Source organism: Rhodamnia argentea, chromosome 9 (genome assembly GCF_020921035.1).
Source record: "Rhodamnia argentea isolate NSW1041297 chromosome 9, ASM2092103v1, whole genome shotgun sequence".
NCBI classification, from domain to species: Eukaryota; Viridiplantae; Streptophyta; class Magnoliopsida; order Myrtales; family Myrtaceae; genus Rhodamnia; species Rhodamnia argentea.
This window is the reverse complement of record NC_063158.1, coordinates 8,865,916-8,883,711: the sequence shown is the minus strand read 5'-3', so window position 1 is coordinate 8,883,711 and position 17,796 is coordinate 8,865,916. Positions and strand designations below refer to the sequence as shown.

Below are 17,796 nucleotides of genomic sequence, written 5' to 3'. Positions count from 1 at the left end.
TTTTGTAAGATAAGTATGTGTAAACTTTTCAAAGCTTAATTAAATCCCTTTTTTGTCCTTAGACTATTCAAAGTTATTTCCTAAGACAACCTCCGAAGTCAAACGTTGACCCAAACTCCATGGGATTTTTGTTAACTCAATCATTCAACCCTCCTTAAATTGGTGAATTTTGATCATCTTACTAGGGTTTCTATGAAATCGTACGAAGGAGATGAATTTTACCCATTATTATTTTTTTCGGAAAGCGGAAATCTTAACAGTTTATTGTTGAATCATTCATAGAAAAAAGAAATATAAAATCCAGAACATACTTTTCCATCTTCTACCTTTATCCAAGACACTGTAATCCAACGGTGACTTTTCGCAGGTGTGTTAACATTAAGGATTCGATATCAAGAGCATGCACATTAGGGGTGAGCATGGCCCGGTCTAGACCTAGACACTACAATAGATCCTGTTATAACTAGTTTCCAGTTTTTAGAATCGAAAACTAACCTTGTTTATCTTGGAATCTATTTTGGAACCGACCTTATTTTTCGGTCCAGTTCTAAAATATACCCGAAAACCTATTTTTTTTTAATCAAAATAATATGAGTATCAATGAAATAAACAATAAAAATTACAATCCACCAAAAGCAACAGTTCAAAATATAATAGATAATACAACAAGATGGGAAGAAACAAAGGACTGAGAGGAAATGAGGGCCATGAGGCAACCAAAGGGCAAGCGACACTGGGGTCGGACACTAGGATTTAAAAAAAAAAAAGTAACTAAAAACCGGTTTTAAAATCGGTCCGGGTGGGTCTTCACCTAGAACCCGAAATCAGACAGATCTTAGCCGATTCTCAAAAATTGGAACCAATTTCAAGATCGGTTTGAGCAAGAACCGATTCCCAACCCTTTTTTTTTTTTGTGAGACGATCCGGATTCCGGGTAAACTCAGTCCAGTTGCACACCCAAGTGCATATCATATCTAAGGTTAAGTGTTTGCCAAATGACGTTATCAACTGATTACTTTTTAGCTTCATTTTCATGTTGGTAAAACATCTGTACTTCACGCATGAACTCTCGATTCAAACAATTCTTAGATAGCTGTAAAAAAAAAAAAAAAAAATAAACTCGCCCATCTTTCCTTTCCTTATTCTACTTCTTTTTCATTTATTGAAAAACCCCCTCCCTCCATTCCGCCATATTAATTTCATTTTTAATTATTTTTGAAAAACAATTCCGAATTTTTTTTATTTTCTAATTTTTTGATATTATGATATTGTAATATTTTTATTTTTTTTCCTTTTCTATTTCTTTTTATTTTTGTTTTTCCTTTCTTTGCCGGTCGCCGGCAACGGCAACGGTGGCTCCCGAGGCCGGCGAGCTCGGCCACGCCTGTTCCAAATGAATTTCTAACAATTCTTTTTGATATCGGAGAAACCATTTCGTTTGTTGGCATCAAAATGGGATATCGAGAATAATAATGAAGAATCTATTCTCTAAAGATATCGGAGATCGTGGAACGCCAACTCTTGAACTCTTTTTCCCATTCCTATTCTCGACAAAACTTTCAGCTCTCGCACATTTTTCTGATACAATTGCGATATCGCGGCATTGGCATCGCGATGTATATGCTCGCATGTTTGATCCCATTTTGTCTGTTCACGTGCTCAGTCGACAGATGAGAAAGAGCTCTTTTAAGAAAGGATCGTCTCCAAAGCTTTCGGTGTTCTTGAAACCGCTTTCATGAGAGCACATTTCCATGGAAGAGGCCTGGAGGCTGTATTTTCCTCCTTTGATGCTAGAATTGATTGTGGGTTCGAACCACACCAGCACAATCATCTCAAGACGAGCTCGTCGGTCATCTTCTGCCTGTCCCTCGATCGTTTAACTCAAACAAATGAGTTATAATTTAACTCTGTCCTGAGAGTAGACCTGAATTGACTTGTACCTAGCGATCACATATTAACAAATAAACCTAAAATCACCTCTCTCTCTCTCTCTCTCTCTCTCTCTCTCTAATGGTTGGAAGGTGACGGCCACGCCATTGGAAAAATTACCAAAACAATGCTAAACTTGTTGTAATTGTGTTAATTCATCATAAACTTTTTATACTTGTGCAAATTTAGTCCATTTGACTAGCCGGCACTGACATTATCCATTTTTAATAATATTTTAATTTTTTAAATATTTTTCAGATTTTTTAATTGTTTTTTAAATTTTTCTTTTCTTTTTTTTATTCTTCCTTCCATTTGTGGCCAGCGAGCTGGCTGGTGAGGGCCGCATCCTCGCTCGCCTCTCCCGCGGCCAATTAGTTGCAAGCGAGATCAGCCTCGGCCAGGTTTGGGCCCTGGCCGCTGGCAAGGCCGCCTTCGCCCATTGCCTCGGACGCCTGGCCTAGTGGGCAAGGCCTGCCATGGGCCGTATGTTCCTATTTCCAACTTTTAGAATTGGTAAATGCACATGGGCGCCATGCTGCTACCTTATAAGATCCATTGTGGCAGCCAATGGTCACATCAAACATTAGCTGATTGATCCAAGTGAACGACCACAACACCAACAAGCACTACCGAAAGGTCCGTTAAGCTTTTTATTGAGATTAAGAATCTTTCCTTTGAAACCATAGAAAGCAACTAGGACGACCTATTCTCTCCGTGTTGAAAAGAATGATCGGAATGAACTCTCGATTCGAAGCGCAATCCCTGTGAAACCCATTCTCCCCGACGATAGGCGATGCACCGTGTTGTCGATCTCGTTTCCACAGCCCAGACCACCCATGCCCACTAGACCAAGACCTCACTTTTCTCAAGAGAATGTAACGTCGATGCAAACGCAACCATTTGCCGTAAAACAAAGGGAAAAGCAGCATCATTCAGGAAGAGCCGATCAATCCACCGCTAAGCAACCAGCTTTTGTTAGTAAATGATGGTACATGTACAAGTCAAGTACGAGAAGGAAAGAAAAAACATCTGACGCATCGAATGTAAGAGGTTACTAATATCCATGTTTGAAAAGCATGGTTTATTCAAAGAGACCACTATAGTCATCAGTCAAGCATAAAGAGTTTTGAGGCAAACATTCACTTCAACTTCATCACACGGTTAATCACTTCCACTTCTTGAACTTCCCTCCAAACATCCCGTGCTTGCCCTTCCCAAACTTCCCGTGCTTCCATGCTTGCCGAATTTCCCGTGCTTGAACTTCCCGTGGCCGTGGCCATGGCCATAGCCATACCCGCCACCGTAGGGGGCTCCATGTGAGACGTGATGAGTGCCATGAGACAGCTGGTGGGCACCGTAAGCAGCTGCAGCAGCAGCGGCTCCTCCAGCTAAAAGAGCCCCCATACCTCCGTGCCCTACATTAAAAGGAGATGAAAGAGAGACCCCATTATATTGACTATCTCCATGACTCGCCAAAATTTAACATTTCAACTCCGATCAAACTCTCAACTTCAAGACCTGAAGAATCAAACAGGACATCGATATGAAATACCGTGATACGCCTAGAGCTAACAAAAGAACAAGTCAAGCAATGCCAACAAGAAGCAAACTCTCAATGGCCGTCCAATGTTGATTTTGGGTTTAGCTAAAAGGAGTCGCTACCGTAAAAGTGCTCCTATAGCAGAAAACCCAAGGCTAGAAAAATATATGACGATGTAAACATGACAAACTGAGAAAGCATTACTGCGATTACGCAAATTTGAGAAGTAACCGAGTGAGATAAAAAGTATACCTGAATGGCCAGCAGAATGGCCTGCAGGGGGATATCCTTGTGGGGGATATCCTGAGGGCGGATAACCTTGCGGAGGATATCCTCCTTGTGGGGGATATCCTCCTTGTGGGGGATATCCTTGAGGTGGATAACCTCCTTGAGGAGGGTATCCTTGAGGAGGATAACCTTGAGGAGGGTATCCTTGAGGAGGGTACTGGCCAGGAGGATATCCATGGGATGCGCCATGCGCTAGGTGGCTGAACAGCCCTTTGTCAGATTCGTCATGCTTGTCCTTTCCGCCTCCCATTGTTTCAGAAAACCAAGGTCTGATTCACTGCCAGGAGAAACGATATCTCTTAAGATGAAGTAGAAACTACAAACACAAGAAATACCACCTAAGCAGAACATCAGCGAATTATTGGCAGTTTGGTTGTTGTAGTATCGATACAGATTGAAGGATACAGCAGACGGGAATTAACATGAGAAAATTACATAAATTGGCGCTCCGTAAAAGATGAGTACTGATGTAATGCTACTTCTAACAATGATCAATCACCCGCGAAGACATCCACAATATGGTCTGCATATTATCATGTGATCACCCAGCCACAACCTCATCGAAAAATTAAAGGAGTGCTAGAATCACATGAAGTAAGCCAAACAAATAATATGCTGATGAGTCAGAACCACTATAAATTTAGAACCCGAACTCAGAATGTCGGATCATAAACCAATGCTAACCCCAGAGAAAGAAATTGGAGAACCTATTCCAGCACGACGAATGCTCAAAAAGGAGACAACTTCACGAAGCTAGTCTCTATTTCACAGATCAGAAAATCCAACTCAACCAAGAGCGAGTTAAGCACCGCCCCCTTTTCATAAACAACACCCCAGACATTCTCTCATGTAAACACCCCTTCTCTCACTTCCCAATTCGTAACAACAGAATCATAATTCCATCAAAACAGGACTCAGTTGATGAACACAATGATCTGCAAAACTCCAACCAGTTGAAAAGAAAACCGAACACGGTAACAAGCATTCGCCCGACACACCAGGTCAACTCTAACATGGTCCTGACTCAGCGTTAAAACCAAACACCCTTTTGTCATACAACAACATAAACCAAAGGAACGTCCCTCACACAGGGCAGATCAGATCTGATCTCTGTCTCTCTGTCTCTGTCTCTCTCTCTCTCCCCTACCACCAACCTAATCTTCGAGATCCGCACAGTGAGCCCAAAGATGCATGCATTTTGACAATTTTCTCATCGCTAACACAGGGGTGACCTACTCAAAATACGCAGAATCTCTCGAATCCGAACCCACTCTCTGGCTCTCGCCCATCGTCAACGCGTGATCAACCGTGGAATCACAACAAGACGCAAAATTTCGAGCATAAACAAAAGCAGCGACAAAACGGGGTAACCCGACCTCCCGAAGAATCCAACGGTCAATCAAATCACGGGAGAATTTCCGCAAATCACATCTACAACAAAAGGACCCAGATGACCCAAAGAGCCCGAGGCCGCCATAAACAGAGAAAGGAGATGTTTCTCCCTTGGTTCGTACCTGTCGGAATTTGCAGGCTGAAATTGCGAAAATCGCGATGGGAATGAGGAGGGAAGATAAGGACCGGGCGTATATATAGTTTATTCTATCTTGAGGCCTTTGGATGAACGCGTCCGAAATACGCGTAAAACGACGCGTCTCCCGAGCATATTTTTTTTGCATGGGCCATGCCACGTGTACATGGACGGTCCTGTTTGGCGGAAAAGAGAAAAGAAAAATCTTAATTCTTAAGAAATTGGTTTTGACCAATAATTATTCACGAAATTCCTTCGCCCCTCACCCATTGCCATGCAATCAAATCCTTACCATGTGTAGATAGAGAGAGTGAAAGAAAATCAAGTAACAGCCTTAATCATTATGTTTTTACGTTTGAATATTCAATTTGTCCCTAGCTAGTATTGCATAAGTAAAGCATGCTTTTAGCGCAATTGAAGTCTTAAATTTTACCATGAAAATATAACTACATTTTAAAAATTTTCAATTTATGAAATCAAGTCCAAATAGACCCAAAAAAATCAAGTTGAAAGACTTATCAAATTTGCGTGATCAAATTTAAAGAAAACAATAAGTTTTTGTAATGTCTCCATCCATTTTGGTGGTGGCGCTCAAGGTCGAGAAGGCTGACAATCGTGTGGCGGTGGCAATTGAGAAGCTTTCTAAGCCCTCGCCTGTTTTGCGAAGAATGCCATGTGGCCTGCTTGATTGGCGTAGGTCCGAAACTAATGTTCCCCATTCAAGGACCTTGGCCATCTGAGAGACAAAGCCATTGCTCTTCTTATTTTTTTTTCTCTTTTTTGAAATTTTCAAAACAATGTTACAGGTCATCAAAAGACATTAATAGGAACATGTTTCTATCTTTCGTAGCTCCAATTGGACTTAGTTAATGGATATACATGATTGCGCAAATTTAAACAAATTTAAGGACTTGATTGTCCAAATTGAAAATTTTTGGGGCTTAATTGAAGTTTCCAAGACAAGTTTTTGTTTACTAAAGTTAAACTTACCCCTGTAATATATGGGAGATTCCATGAAATGTACTGATGGTAATTTGATACAAAAATCATTTTTGAATTTTTATTTACAGTGTGCAGAGCTCAAGGGGTATACCACCCCTAACGCTTATGAAAGAACTCAATAAAGAAAGATTTGCATTAATTGGTGCAGCCAAAATCAAACATTTCCTCAAGAAGCACTCTTAAAATGTGGAAGATAAGTGATTTGAAAAAAAAATTTTTTGGAAAATAATTGCCTACAAAAATAAATAAATGATTTTTTTTTCATCGCCTATGAAAATAAATAAGCATAAATTAGTATTTACGATGAAAATATTTTCTATTGATTAATTATTTTAAAAGATATAAATGATTATTTTTTGAAAAATAAGCGATCATGTTGGAACGGATAAACCTCGTTGACTTTTAGGAGTTTGTCGCTATAAAAAAAGAGGAGATATTCACTTTATCTTGTACTAGCAAAGAACTTCACGATGCAGGGCTCTCTGACTTGTCAACATCCTGCTTCCTCCGAATCCCTGACTTGTCAACGCCTGCTTTCTTCAAAAAATTCCAAGTCGCGTAGGCACAACGCAGCGGACAGGATCGCATGCTACAATCATGGTCAAAACCTTAAACGGTGAAGTGAGATATAGTTGGTCGAGTTGGATAGGAGGCTTGCCCTCATTGGAGTCTACCTAGATCATAAGTTCAAATTCTCAAATCAATAGTCTGGATTTTAATTAGGGATAAGCACGGTTTCACGATGGAATAGATAATCAGAGAACTGGACATATGAGAATTAATCCAATACCAATTTTCAAGGTATGCATGGTAGGTTTTATGTTCCAAAAATTGAAAAACCAGTTTGGACAAATAGATTCTAGATAGCTTGAAACAGGAGACCTAAAACCTAGAATCTAGAACAAGCCTTTGTGCCTTTGTGTTTTTCTTGATCTGTGATAACAAAAACCAGCAAAAGTGACCGTAGTGCCAATTCTATCTTACGGCCTTCTTTTCCTTCCCCTTTGTGTTCATGGTAGCAAACGAGCCTTTAGCGTAACGCCTGTTTGTGTGTGTGTTTTACAAAGGTTTAAAGCATCACCATTTGCCAGACCTATTGATAAGTTAACCAATCATCTCAAACAGCATTTGTATTCCATGTATGTTTCCAGATTTTTGGATGCTCGAGTTCTCACCCTTTCCGCAAGAAAAATAAGCAGTGGTAAGTATTCTTGTGACAGAAGATGGAATCAGGTTTAGCAAATGAATATAAGTACTGTCATGACTAGAGCAACCAAACTCAAAATGCTTAGACAAGCAATAAGCTAGTAAATGAAGCTGTGTAACCCCCAGAAAAGATGCAATCCAAACCCCCCTTTTCATATCTTAAGCTGTCTACAAAGTAATAATCACATCAACCAGACATCCTCATAGAACAATCTAACCAGGCCGAGGAAACCATCAATGTGCTCTGACAGGTTGCGATGATAGCAGTTTAACAATCTCCGAGATACCCACCCTGTCTTTCCCTTCCAAGATGCTATATAACTTCTCTTCGCAAAGAATGTCCTTCTTGATTCCAGGATTCTGCAGGTAACATGACAATGTCAAGCTGAATAAATAAGAACTCCAAAAATCTAAAAGGACCAGAATGGTAGGTAAGCCGGAGAGGTAGTAGTGCAGGTAAATGGTCTCATCACTATTATGACCATGTGAAGGAGAGTGAAGAGCATATCGCAACACTAATGTAGTTTCACGTAATTGTCAGGAGTCGGTGTGAAGTATCATTGCAGTCATCTGTGGCAGAAAACTTGCTTGTGACACACAACCTATGGTCTGCACAAGGAGTCCCTCGTAAACGAAGGATAAAATCCATTTCGACAGAACTCAAGTTACCCTGAGGTTTTAGCTCCACGTGATTTTCGGCACAGGAAAAGTCTCAAGGAAATGGTGATCCAATGAAACTAGACTCACATTCACCAGATTAACTGTGGCGACTCAAGCAATTCTGATGCTAACCCGAGGAATTCAATGAATCCCAACATAAAGCAATTAGAAAAGGAATAAAATCCAACTCCATGTGCCACAATTAGTGAACAAGATGAATGAAAAATTCCATCATCCAAGCAATTTATACCAAGGGGTCACACAAATAAAGGAACCAAATTCTTAGTCTCCGATGCTAAAACCATCAACCTAGGACTTTACAAAAAACCAGCAATCCAGGACTTCATAAACATTTTGACGATGCCCTCTGGCTCTGCACCATCATTTCAGCTCCAAGGAGGCAAATCTGGCTTCGATTCACAAGACTGATCAACATTCAGCATACGTAACCACATTATTATCAGTGACCGCTCAGTGGAACATTTCGATCTACAGAAAAATGTCTTTCTTATCTCCAACAAAAAGAAAGCTTTCGTTTTCTTTTGTAAAACCATATCTTTCGGTATCTGCGTTCCTCGCATTCGCACAGTAAATTCATCAAACACCTGAAGTACTTAATGAACACCTGACCAAAACAACGCGAGCGAGAGAGAGAGAGAGGACCTGGCGAGTATGGAGCTTAATGAACCTGGAGACTAAGACGGCAGTATCCGAACGAGAAACCTCGGGGATGCCCATGAACTTGCCCAGCTCTGAGGAAGCCGGTGGTTGCCCCTCTTCTTTTCCTTTTGACAGACCTTTGGCCCGTGCCAATCCACCGGAGGAAGGACGGAACTTGGCGCCGCCCCCCTTCGTCGCCGACGCCAATATCCTCGTGACCGCCATGTTTGCTCTGCTTTTGATAGCTCCAAGCTTCCTTCTTCGGTTTCCGATCCAGCGGTGCCACTTGCGATCCAGCCTATGTACCGGCCACCCTCGAGATGATTAGGAATACTTATGTACTTGCTAATCACTAATTAAGAAAAGATTACAATTTTAGTGCATCATCAAAAATCGAAATTCATTTTTTAAAATATATATTTGACGGGTATTTTAAGAGTATTTGTTTAAAAAAGTAAAATCTTACCCATCGTAATTGAGGCTCGATATTGTCAACAAAGGACAAAGTTACCGATATCACACCAAATAAAAGCTTACTTCATATTTTAAAAAGTCACAAATTAAATGTGAATAATATTGATTGTGCATTAGCCGATAGTAATTTCATTACATTGACATTCACTAATCGCCTGAATAGACAGCCCAAAGGTGGTCCCGAGGCTAGATTCTTGCCAAACTAGAAGTTACTTAGAATAAGAAGGAAAAAGGACGATATGTTTGAAATTACTATGGAGAGTAACTTATAAAGATTTGACACGTTGAAAGTTGTTTTTCACTATGAAATATTGTTACTATAGTGAAAAAGTTACTGGTTATTCATGGTTATATATTGGCATTTTTAATACGAAAAGTTATTAAGCATAATAAAGGCGCGCTTGACAACAATTTTTTTTTTCCTGTGGAGAAAACAAATTTGGAATAAAAATTTGTTTGATAAAGCTATTTTATTTTTATATTTTAGGGATAAATTTTTTGCCCATAAATAGATTTAGAACATAAATGAGAAGTAGAAATTTTCTACTTTTCCATTTCTGGAACAAAAATAGAAATAAGAATTTTTTTCATTGCTTACTTTTTCTCTCTTGTGTGCGGTCTCTCTCTTACGTTCCTACCATCAATCACCATCCGCCAACCATTGGTCTTCGGTTCTCAACCACCGGTTGTGGTTTGCCAACCGTTGTTCGTCGGTTACCTCTCTCGTGCCCTTGCTGCCATTTGCCTTTTCTCTGGCAGGCGGCTATTCGCCATCCGCCGGTCCCTGGCTTCCATTTGCCGTCCGTCGGTTGCCGTCTGCCAATCGCCGGTCTCCCGGTGGCTAGGCTAGCCGGGGTCGCCTCTCTCGCGTCCTTGTCACCGGTCGATGTTCACCATCCATCGGCCACCGTTCACCATTTGTCGGCTACTCATCGCCATCCGCCGGTTTTTGGTCGCCCATTGCCGTCCACGGGTCGTTGGCTGAGGCCTAGTGGGCGGGCACTGTAGAAATGTTATATTGTTACCAAACGAATTTATGTTTGGAAAACAAAAATTTTGTGTCTTTATCAAATCCATATGTCTACTCATAAACTCGTCCGATAATAGAAATAGAAATACATTTTTGGCCAAAAAATAGAGCCCATGAAGAGAATGGTTGTCATTCGCGCTCTAACTTTTTTTTTTTTTCGTGGTCGACATTCGCGCCCTAACTTACTTGACTTATAATATGAAAATTGATCAGCTAGATAGAGCAGTTATCACTAATAATTGAAAGATACTTTCTTGTCCTAGAGGGTTAGCAATTGCGTGGAGTAAGGTAATACTAGTTTTAATTACATACATAATTACTTTTCCACTGTTAAGATTAGTAGGCATGCTTAAAAATTTACTTAAGATTTTTTTTTTCATTACTAATCAAGTTGAGGAGTTAAATACTATTGAATGATTGACAACTGCTTGTTCTTTAGGACAGTCACTCCTTCAAGGAAAAACTATTGCCACGTACTTTCTTTTTAACATGAAAAAATTAGTAAGCAAGTCGCCGGAGATGCTTCCTACTTTTACTATGTTAGAAGTGGTCTTCTTGACAAAGTTTCTATCATAAGGACTTGGGTTTGTTGGTCTGGATTTATGAAAAGTCAAAATGTTTTTTCTTTGAATTTTAAAGATCTGTTTACATGGTTAAGATTTTTCAAGCGCTTATATTAAAAGATTTTCAAAGTGCGCGCCGCAAGATTTGAAGGGGAAAAAATCAAAAGTGAAAGTCACTCCAAACAAATTCAATTGTCCATATGTATTCTCACTTTTCAAATATGAGTTGTTACTACTCAATCCTATCTAAGGTAGATTGACGCTTAATTTCATCAAATCTCGAAATTTTACTTTTATTTTCATAACTTAACAGGGTCGACAACCCCGATCAATTTGGTTTGACGGTCTATTTCTTCATACGTGAACCAAACTGACAGAAAGCTCCTCAAGTAGAATAGTGTCGACAACCCCGATCAATTTGGTTTGACGGTCTAAACTTTGAACCATTTCTGCACGTCTTTCTAGTCTTAAAAACTGTATGGAGAGCAAATCAGAATCAAAATTTTCCCTTTCACAAAGAATCCTGTCGAGGATGGTAGAACTTTCCTTTCGAGCAAAGTTTCCATAGACCTCCTCTGCATTTCTTCAACCACAACGGAGCCCAGATCGAGACTTCCTTCCTCACAGAATGATCACTACACAAGACTTTTAAATATGCAAGGCGAATCAAATACATAGGAAGATGATGGTGATACAACTTGCCGCATCCGCTCAAAGCCCACGTCGTGGAGAAACTATAAGCCAGACAGCTTTGATAGGCCCTTAGGTTTGGAAGCAGCTATTCACAATACAAGAGTATTCACTTCAGATTTCCTTACTTCATCCTTAACCCACATGGCTTCCCAGAAAGTGTCTATCTCATACCCACTCCACTGTATGAAGCAGTTGACCATAATGAAATAGAACTTGAAAGTGCTTTCAGTGCAGGTAGTGATGGCGGTAATGGTGATGGTGTCTACTTCTCTGGCGGCTAACAGAATCAAAATCCCCAGATGAATATGAATAAGAATGGTCCCCCGCCCGCCTGCTCCTTCCATGTCTATGGCCTTTATCAACTTCTTTATTTTCAGAATCCCTCAAGTGCGACTGCTGCTTTTTGCCCCTTTTACTTCTGTGATGCCTATCAACATCGGAATCCTCGGATGAATATGGATGCTTGCGCCTGCTCCTTTTGCGATGCTTCTTATTGGCTTCTGAATCATCAGACGAACTTGATTCAGAGTGATTGCGCTTCTTCTTATGCTTGTTCTTCTCCTTCTTGGACTTTCTCTCCCCATGATCAGAAGGTGAAGAGGATCCATCTTCTTCAAAATCCTCTCTACTCTCAGGAGATGATTGCTTTCTGTGCCGTTGCCTCTTTGAGGATTTCTGTTTTTTCGGTTTGCTTGCAGGAAAGTTGGTCAGCAGATCTGGAATATTATTGGCACCAAGAAAACCTATCCATTTGAAGATGACCATGATTAGCATGACATTAGATTACAGTCCATCACTGTTTTGCTGGTGGGAAATTTGTACCTCCATACTCGTCGAATATGTCCTCAGCAACTATTTGCTGGTTTGGATCATCGGGATTAAAACCTCCACGTGGGGGACTCATACCAGGTTTCTGTTTCAGTTCCCATTTCAGAGGCTGCAAAGCCAAAAGGTTATTAATAAGAAAAAGACGTAAGCCATTCCGTATTTAGTATAATATCATGCTGCATGATTAATTCCGAGCAAATAAACGTGAGATGAGCAATGTGGTCGATATATCCTCAATGAACCCAAAATGAAGGTTGAGCAAGTGCACAGAGAAAATGAACTCTCAAATCAGAACAACAAACATTTCATCAGCTAGCAAGAACAAAAAATTCATGATGAGAGGCCAAAAACTGAGATTATTTAAGATTATTAATTAACCATATTACATTGAAATTTGATATTATCTTACAAAATATCAGTCCAGTTAGTGAGAAGGGCCAGAAAAATTTAAGCTTGACCATATTCCTGGCAAGACGACAATTTACAAAGTTGATAATCAAGAAATGGAATTGTTAACATATTTTGGATAATTCCAACACAACCTATAAAGTTTATCCTGACCTCGGTTGGATCCGTGTGAGCCAGGATGGCAGTCAACGGATCATCTCTTCTTAGTCGACTCTCTTCATTTGGCATTATGGCATCCTTCAATGGACATTCACGATCACCGCTTTGGTGACCAAAGTTCCCACATCTCAAACATTTCACATTTCGTATTTCAATCCCAAATGGCTTCACCCTTGCAGGAGCACCCGTTTCCAGCCTGTAAAATACAATTAGAAAGCAATCTGCATATGAAACTGGTCCAGATGATAGGTTTAACTTCTTTTGCATGAATAAATGCAAGAACAATCACATCAGAATATGCTAGAGAAGATAAAGCTGAGAGCACCTGACATCACATGCGAAAAATAAGCAAGATCGATAATAACACATGCAAACCTCCACCTACTAATTAGAGTCAGAAACATGGATTCTCCTGTGCACTTATAGCCTGTATAATATGAGATCTTCCATAAGAATTGTAAGACTAAGTAGACACTCGAGAACCTTCATTTGATTTAATAAATTTCTTACAAGTATTCCAAGAGGCATTAAAATCTCAGCATAAACTGAGAAGATCTGCTTACTTCAAAAGCTCCAACTGTGGAAAATCCCATGCCTAAAACAAATGAACCTCTTTCCATGGCTGTGGGAAATGAATTGTGCAATAATCAGCACTGGCACAGAGCCATGCCGCATGTACATACGTCAAGGAATTAGAGAGCTACATGCATATGCCCCGCAAGAACAGTTGTGGATGATAAACATTCAAGCATTTGCTCCAGGGAGAAGAAAGTTAAAATCAAGCTAGAAATGACAATGTAACCAGTATGTTCAGTGTGAATTAACTTTTTTCCTCTAGAACTTAAGCTGTCTGGAACAGTGTTGTTAGTTGGAAAACACATAAAATCATTGTATATAAATATTGTCGAGAGAATTATACCCAAAACTGACACTGCTCTATTGTCAATACCCAATCTGACTTCTAACCTCTGAATGTCATAAAGGTGCAAAATGAAACAGTCCCAAAACACATAAAAGCAAACTTTCAAACAATACCCTAAAAGAATCAACTCAGACAAAAATATAAAAATATTTATTATAGCCTATTGAAGCCAGCAAAAGAGACGAGACCAATCGTAAATACTCAAGCTGTGACTGTCGGCCAATGGCTGGTTGGGGACCGGGTGACAGCTAGTTGAGAACCGACAACAACCAGTCTAGCAGGTTTTCAAGTTCCTTCACTAGCTTGAGGCCTGAGAGAACCAAGTCAGCTGGCGTGTTTCCACATTTATTTTCTTATCTTTTTTTCCTTTTCTTTTTTCTATTGTAGTTGCTTTTCTCAATTTTCAGCTCATTTGTTCTGTTTAATACCCAATACTTGTTTAGCCCAACCTCTACTATAAAGCACAACAGTACAAATTGTCACTGTTCGCCTAAACCGTAAAGTATTGTACAATATGCATTGGAACATGCAATTTGCTTACAATTACAAGCACTTGATTCACGAGTGCGAGATGAATTGATCGCAGGGTGAACTGAACCAAATTGTACGATTCGGTACATGTATCGGACAATGTTTACAACACTACTGGGAAACTAACCCACTATGCATATCAAGCATTTATCCTATTATTCGCCCTTGGCATTAAGCCAAATGTTACACAAGGCATGTATTATGTGAACACAATTACAGTTAACTACATACATGAGGAAGTGCTAAGATTCAAACCCTTAACCTGAAGTTTTAGCATCATGTACATTTAACCGTTCTTCTCAACGATTTGCTGTCCGGAATAAGTTAACTGACATTGCAAAGTACAGCATGAACATGCTTACAAATCATCTAAACCAGTTTGCTCAAATCTTAGTACAAGTGAATACGATGTGCTACATCTAGCATCACTTTGACCTGACCATGGCAAAGACTACAAAAAACAATACGAACAAGGTCAGTTCAGCATTCTAGAATCAAACATGGGGTAAAAAATCCTATTATCAAGATTGCTGATTAAGTCTCTCTCCTGGTGCTTTATATAGATGCACAAAATCATTACCAAAAGGAGTGTCCTCAAATGGAAAAAGAAGAATCTCTGTTCAGGAAACTTGCTACCCTACTTTCATGGCAAGACATTGCAATTGAGCTGAAATTGAGCAAACATCAAAAGGTACCGTGGAGCATTTTTAAGGATCCCAAACTCTTCTTCTGTTGGCAAAGGACGCCCGAAAACATCTTTTGGCCTAGGTTTTTTCTTTTCTTCAGCAGGGTGATGTCTTTGCTCAGGAGGCCTGCCAGACAGAATGGAACTAGTAACTAACATATTAAAGGCATGTGCCGGTCCTCACCAATAACAAAAAACAGAAAGTAGTCGCCAAGAAGAGTATGCAAATGCATAGTACATTGAACTGGAGGCTCCACTGATGAGTGGGTCCTCAGTTGGGTTACTCTGCTCCTGCCTTTTTCGTTCATCCTCGATTTCTGCAGCTTTGGCGCTTTCAGGATTGAAGCCTGGTGGTCTAACATACATGAAGCTAACAGCCTTCATAATCTCCACCTACATTATTTAAAAGAAATGATCATTATAAACCCCGAAAATAGCAGGATATAAATAAGGTCACGCATTTCTAATCCTCATCAAGAAAAGATTAGCATTTTAGTGACCATCTGAGTGAATATTGGCCACCAGACATTGCAAAGTGGGTGTTGTTCTCACTGTCTGTCAAGCGTCCCTAGGAAGTAATTGATGGCTAGTATTGCTTCATTCATGTCTCTCCATTGTCAATAAATTCCCTTTTAGGCCTCTTCAGGAAACCCAATCAAGAACAAGGTCAAAACCCCAATTCGACGAAATCAACCCGAATCGGAACAAGCAACTAAAGGTGACAAAGCATTACAGTTAACTGCCCAAAGCATAGAAGGAAACAGCCTGTGCAGCAAAACAAGCCTAAAAATTGGATCCGCATAGTATTGCGATACTCTACACCAGCAATAACAGGATAGTAATACGAAACATAAAGAGCCAAAACCGTACCTTCTCCTTCTCTTTCTTGGAGATGAGAGAAGCCTGGCGAAAGAAGTCCTGCTCTTGTGCATACTGCAGAAGAAAGCCAACCAACCAATCAATCAAAATCACACAAGAAACAAATCGGAAAAGCACGAGGCGAACAGGGAGGCAAGGGGGGAGACCTCGCGAGCGACTTCGTCGGCGCGGCGCTGGCGCTCGGCATCGACCTGCTCGGCGATCCACTTGCGGCGCTGGTTAGGGTAGGAGAGGGGGTGCCAGGGCTTCTGGTTGAGGTAGGAGTGGCTCCAAGCCGTGCCCGCCTTGGTCTTGTAGTCCACTTCTCCGCCGATTGCTTTGTCCGAGAACCTCTTGCTCAGCTTCAACCCCTCTCCTTCTTCTCCTTCCATCCTCGTCCCTCGTCTCTGTGATTGTGGTTCTCTAACCGGGGCTCTCTCCGGATTGTTAGCGAGCGCCGGACGGACAATTTGCTTTCCGTCCGACCCAGTCGGGTGAATCCGTCTTAAGAACGGTTACCTAGATAGCGCCGACCCGCAAATACGTGATTTTTCAAGATACTCAAGCAACACGTTAAGGAAAATTTCAAATAAAGGGCCAAAGTGAATTTTATTTTAAATGAGAATTTGAACTATTTTTAGTATTATTTTAAAGAAGTACCTAGTTAAAGACATTTTTATTATTTACTTTTTTTAAATTTTTTTCCTTTTTTCTTTCTATATTTTACTTTTCTTTTTTTTTCCTTTTTTTCCTTCTCCCTCCCTTAGCCATTGCGGGCCTCGAATGAGGGCCACCTCGCCGGCATTAGACGAGGGAGCCCCTCACCCTTGCCTGGGCGAGCAAGGGTTGATCGTGTAATCTTCCCTTTCCAACAATCTTTCCATTGTGGGTGTTTCTAGTACTTTACCAAAGGGGGTGATCTCGGATGGGGGTTTTTGAGGTTTTGATAGTGGTGATCGTGGTTCTTGCTACTTTTTGTCTTGAATCACTAATCTTATGCAATGTGGCTTCTCTAGGAGCTTTAGCTCCGAACATGGGTGCTTGAGTTCGAGATTGATAGCGGCGTCGCTTAACCCTCATATGAGTTGACATCGAGAGAGTGGCCTTCACCTAGGCTTGGCAAGCGAGAACGGCCTTTGCTTGAGTCCAGTGACCTTCGCTATTGGCCCGATGATGGCCCGAGGAGGGAAGAGGCCAAAAAAAAAAAAAAAAAAGAATAAAAAAGAAAAAAGAAAAGAAAAAGAAAATAGAAAAAGAAGAAATGGAAAAAAAAAAAACCAATAAATAACGAGAATGCCCTTAGTCAAGTCATTCTTTGAAATAATGAGGGCACTTTAGGCCCTTATTTAAAATAAACTTCACACCAAGCCCTTCTTGGAGAAAATGAGTACATTTCGGGCCCTTATGTGAAATTTTCTAATAAGAGCATAAAATTGGGAAATTTTTTCAATAAAAGATTAAGAATGGATATTGTTTCAAATAAAAGCTTGACCCCATTGGCTAGTAAACAAGTCATATAAAATTTCTAGCTACTAAAGTATGAGTACTTTCGTCCATAAAAATTTGGGTAAAAACTTGCAAACCCTGAAAAGGAAAAGCCAAAATTGCTTCTCTCTTATTTCTTGTTTCTTCCATATTTGTGGTAAGGATAGCTGATTTTACGATTGATTCAAATTTCAATTGAAACCCGAAATCAACACTATCGTAATTGGTTCCCATGTTTTACAACCTGGAATCTACCATGTTAGCTTTCCAGGTGAGTTCTAGGCTCTACTTGAGAATCGAATAATTTCTTTTTGTTGTTTGTTTCATTTTTTTCTTCTTTTTGTTCA

At 40.2% G+C, this 17,796-nt stretch overlaps 3 protein-coding genes and 1 long non-coding RNA gene across 5 annotated transcripts; 1 reads left to right on the top strand and 3 right to left on the bottom strand.

The window, feature by feature from the left end:
• Positions 1 to 2,987: 2,987 nt before the first annotated feature.
• On the bottom strand, positions 2,988 to 5,425 carry LOC115752920 (glycine-rich protein A3). The gene is given in 4 exon segments (XM_030691335.2): positions 2,988 to 3,166; positions 3,169 to 3,344; positions 3,722 to 4,034; positions 5,272 to 5,425. Coding segments are annotated over 3 exon segments (534 nt in total). The 5' UTR covers positions 4,008 to 4,034; positions 5,272 to 5,425; the 3' UTR covers positions 2,988 to 3,094.
• Positions 3,954 to 11,874, top strand: LOC125316676. Its single transcript, XR_007199769.1, has 3 exons — positions 3,954 to 4,129; positions 5,250 to 5,251; positions 11,858 to 11,874. It is a non-coding gene; the product is annotated as an uncharacterized LOC125316676 (long non-coding RNA).
• LOC115752919 (upstream activation factor subunit spp27) lies at positions 7,502 to 9,162 on the bottom strand. Its single transcript, XM_030691334.2, has 2 exons — positions 8,817 to 9,162; positions 7,502 to 7,853 (listed from the first exon to the last, which is right to left on the bottom strand). The coding sequence occupies exons 1-2, from the start codon at positions 9,036 to 9,038 to the stop codon at positions 7,728 to 7,730; spliced, it is 348 nt and encodes a 115-aa protein (XP_030547194.2). The 5' UTR covers positions 9,039 to 9,162; the 3' UTR covers positions 7,502 to 7,727.
• On the bottom strand, positions 11,291 to 16,503 carry LOC115752914 (uncharacterized zinc finger CCHC domain-containing protein At4g19190). Of its 2 annotated transcripts, none has more exons than XM_030691327.2 (7): positions 16,132 to 16,503; positions 15,977 to 16,039; positions 15,345 to 15,499; positions 15,117 to 15,233; positions 12,963 to 13,164; positions 12,396 to 12,510; positions 11,291 to 12,316 (listed from the first exon to the last, which is right to left on the bottom strand). In XM_030691327.2, exons 1-7 carry the CDS (start codon positions 16,354 to 16,356, stop codon positions 11,799 to 11,801), a joined length of 1,395 nt encoding a protein of 464 aa, XP_030547187.2. In that variant the 5' UTR covers positions 16,357 to 16,503; the 3' UTR covers positions 11,291 to 11,798. The 2 variants fall into 2 exon arrangements, with proteins under 2 accessions (XP_030547187.2, XP_048141551.1); XM_048285594.1 differs by having other exon boundaries at positions 12,396 to 12,486.
• Positions 16,504 to 17,796: the final 1,293 nt, after the last annotated feature.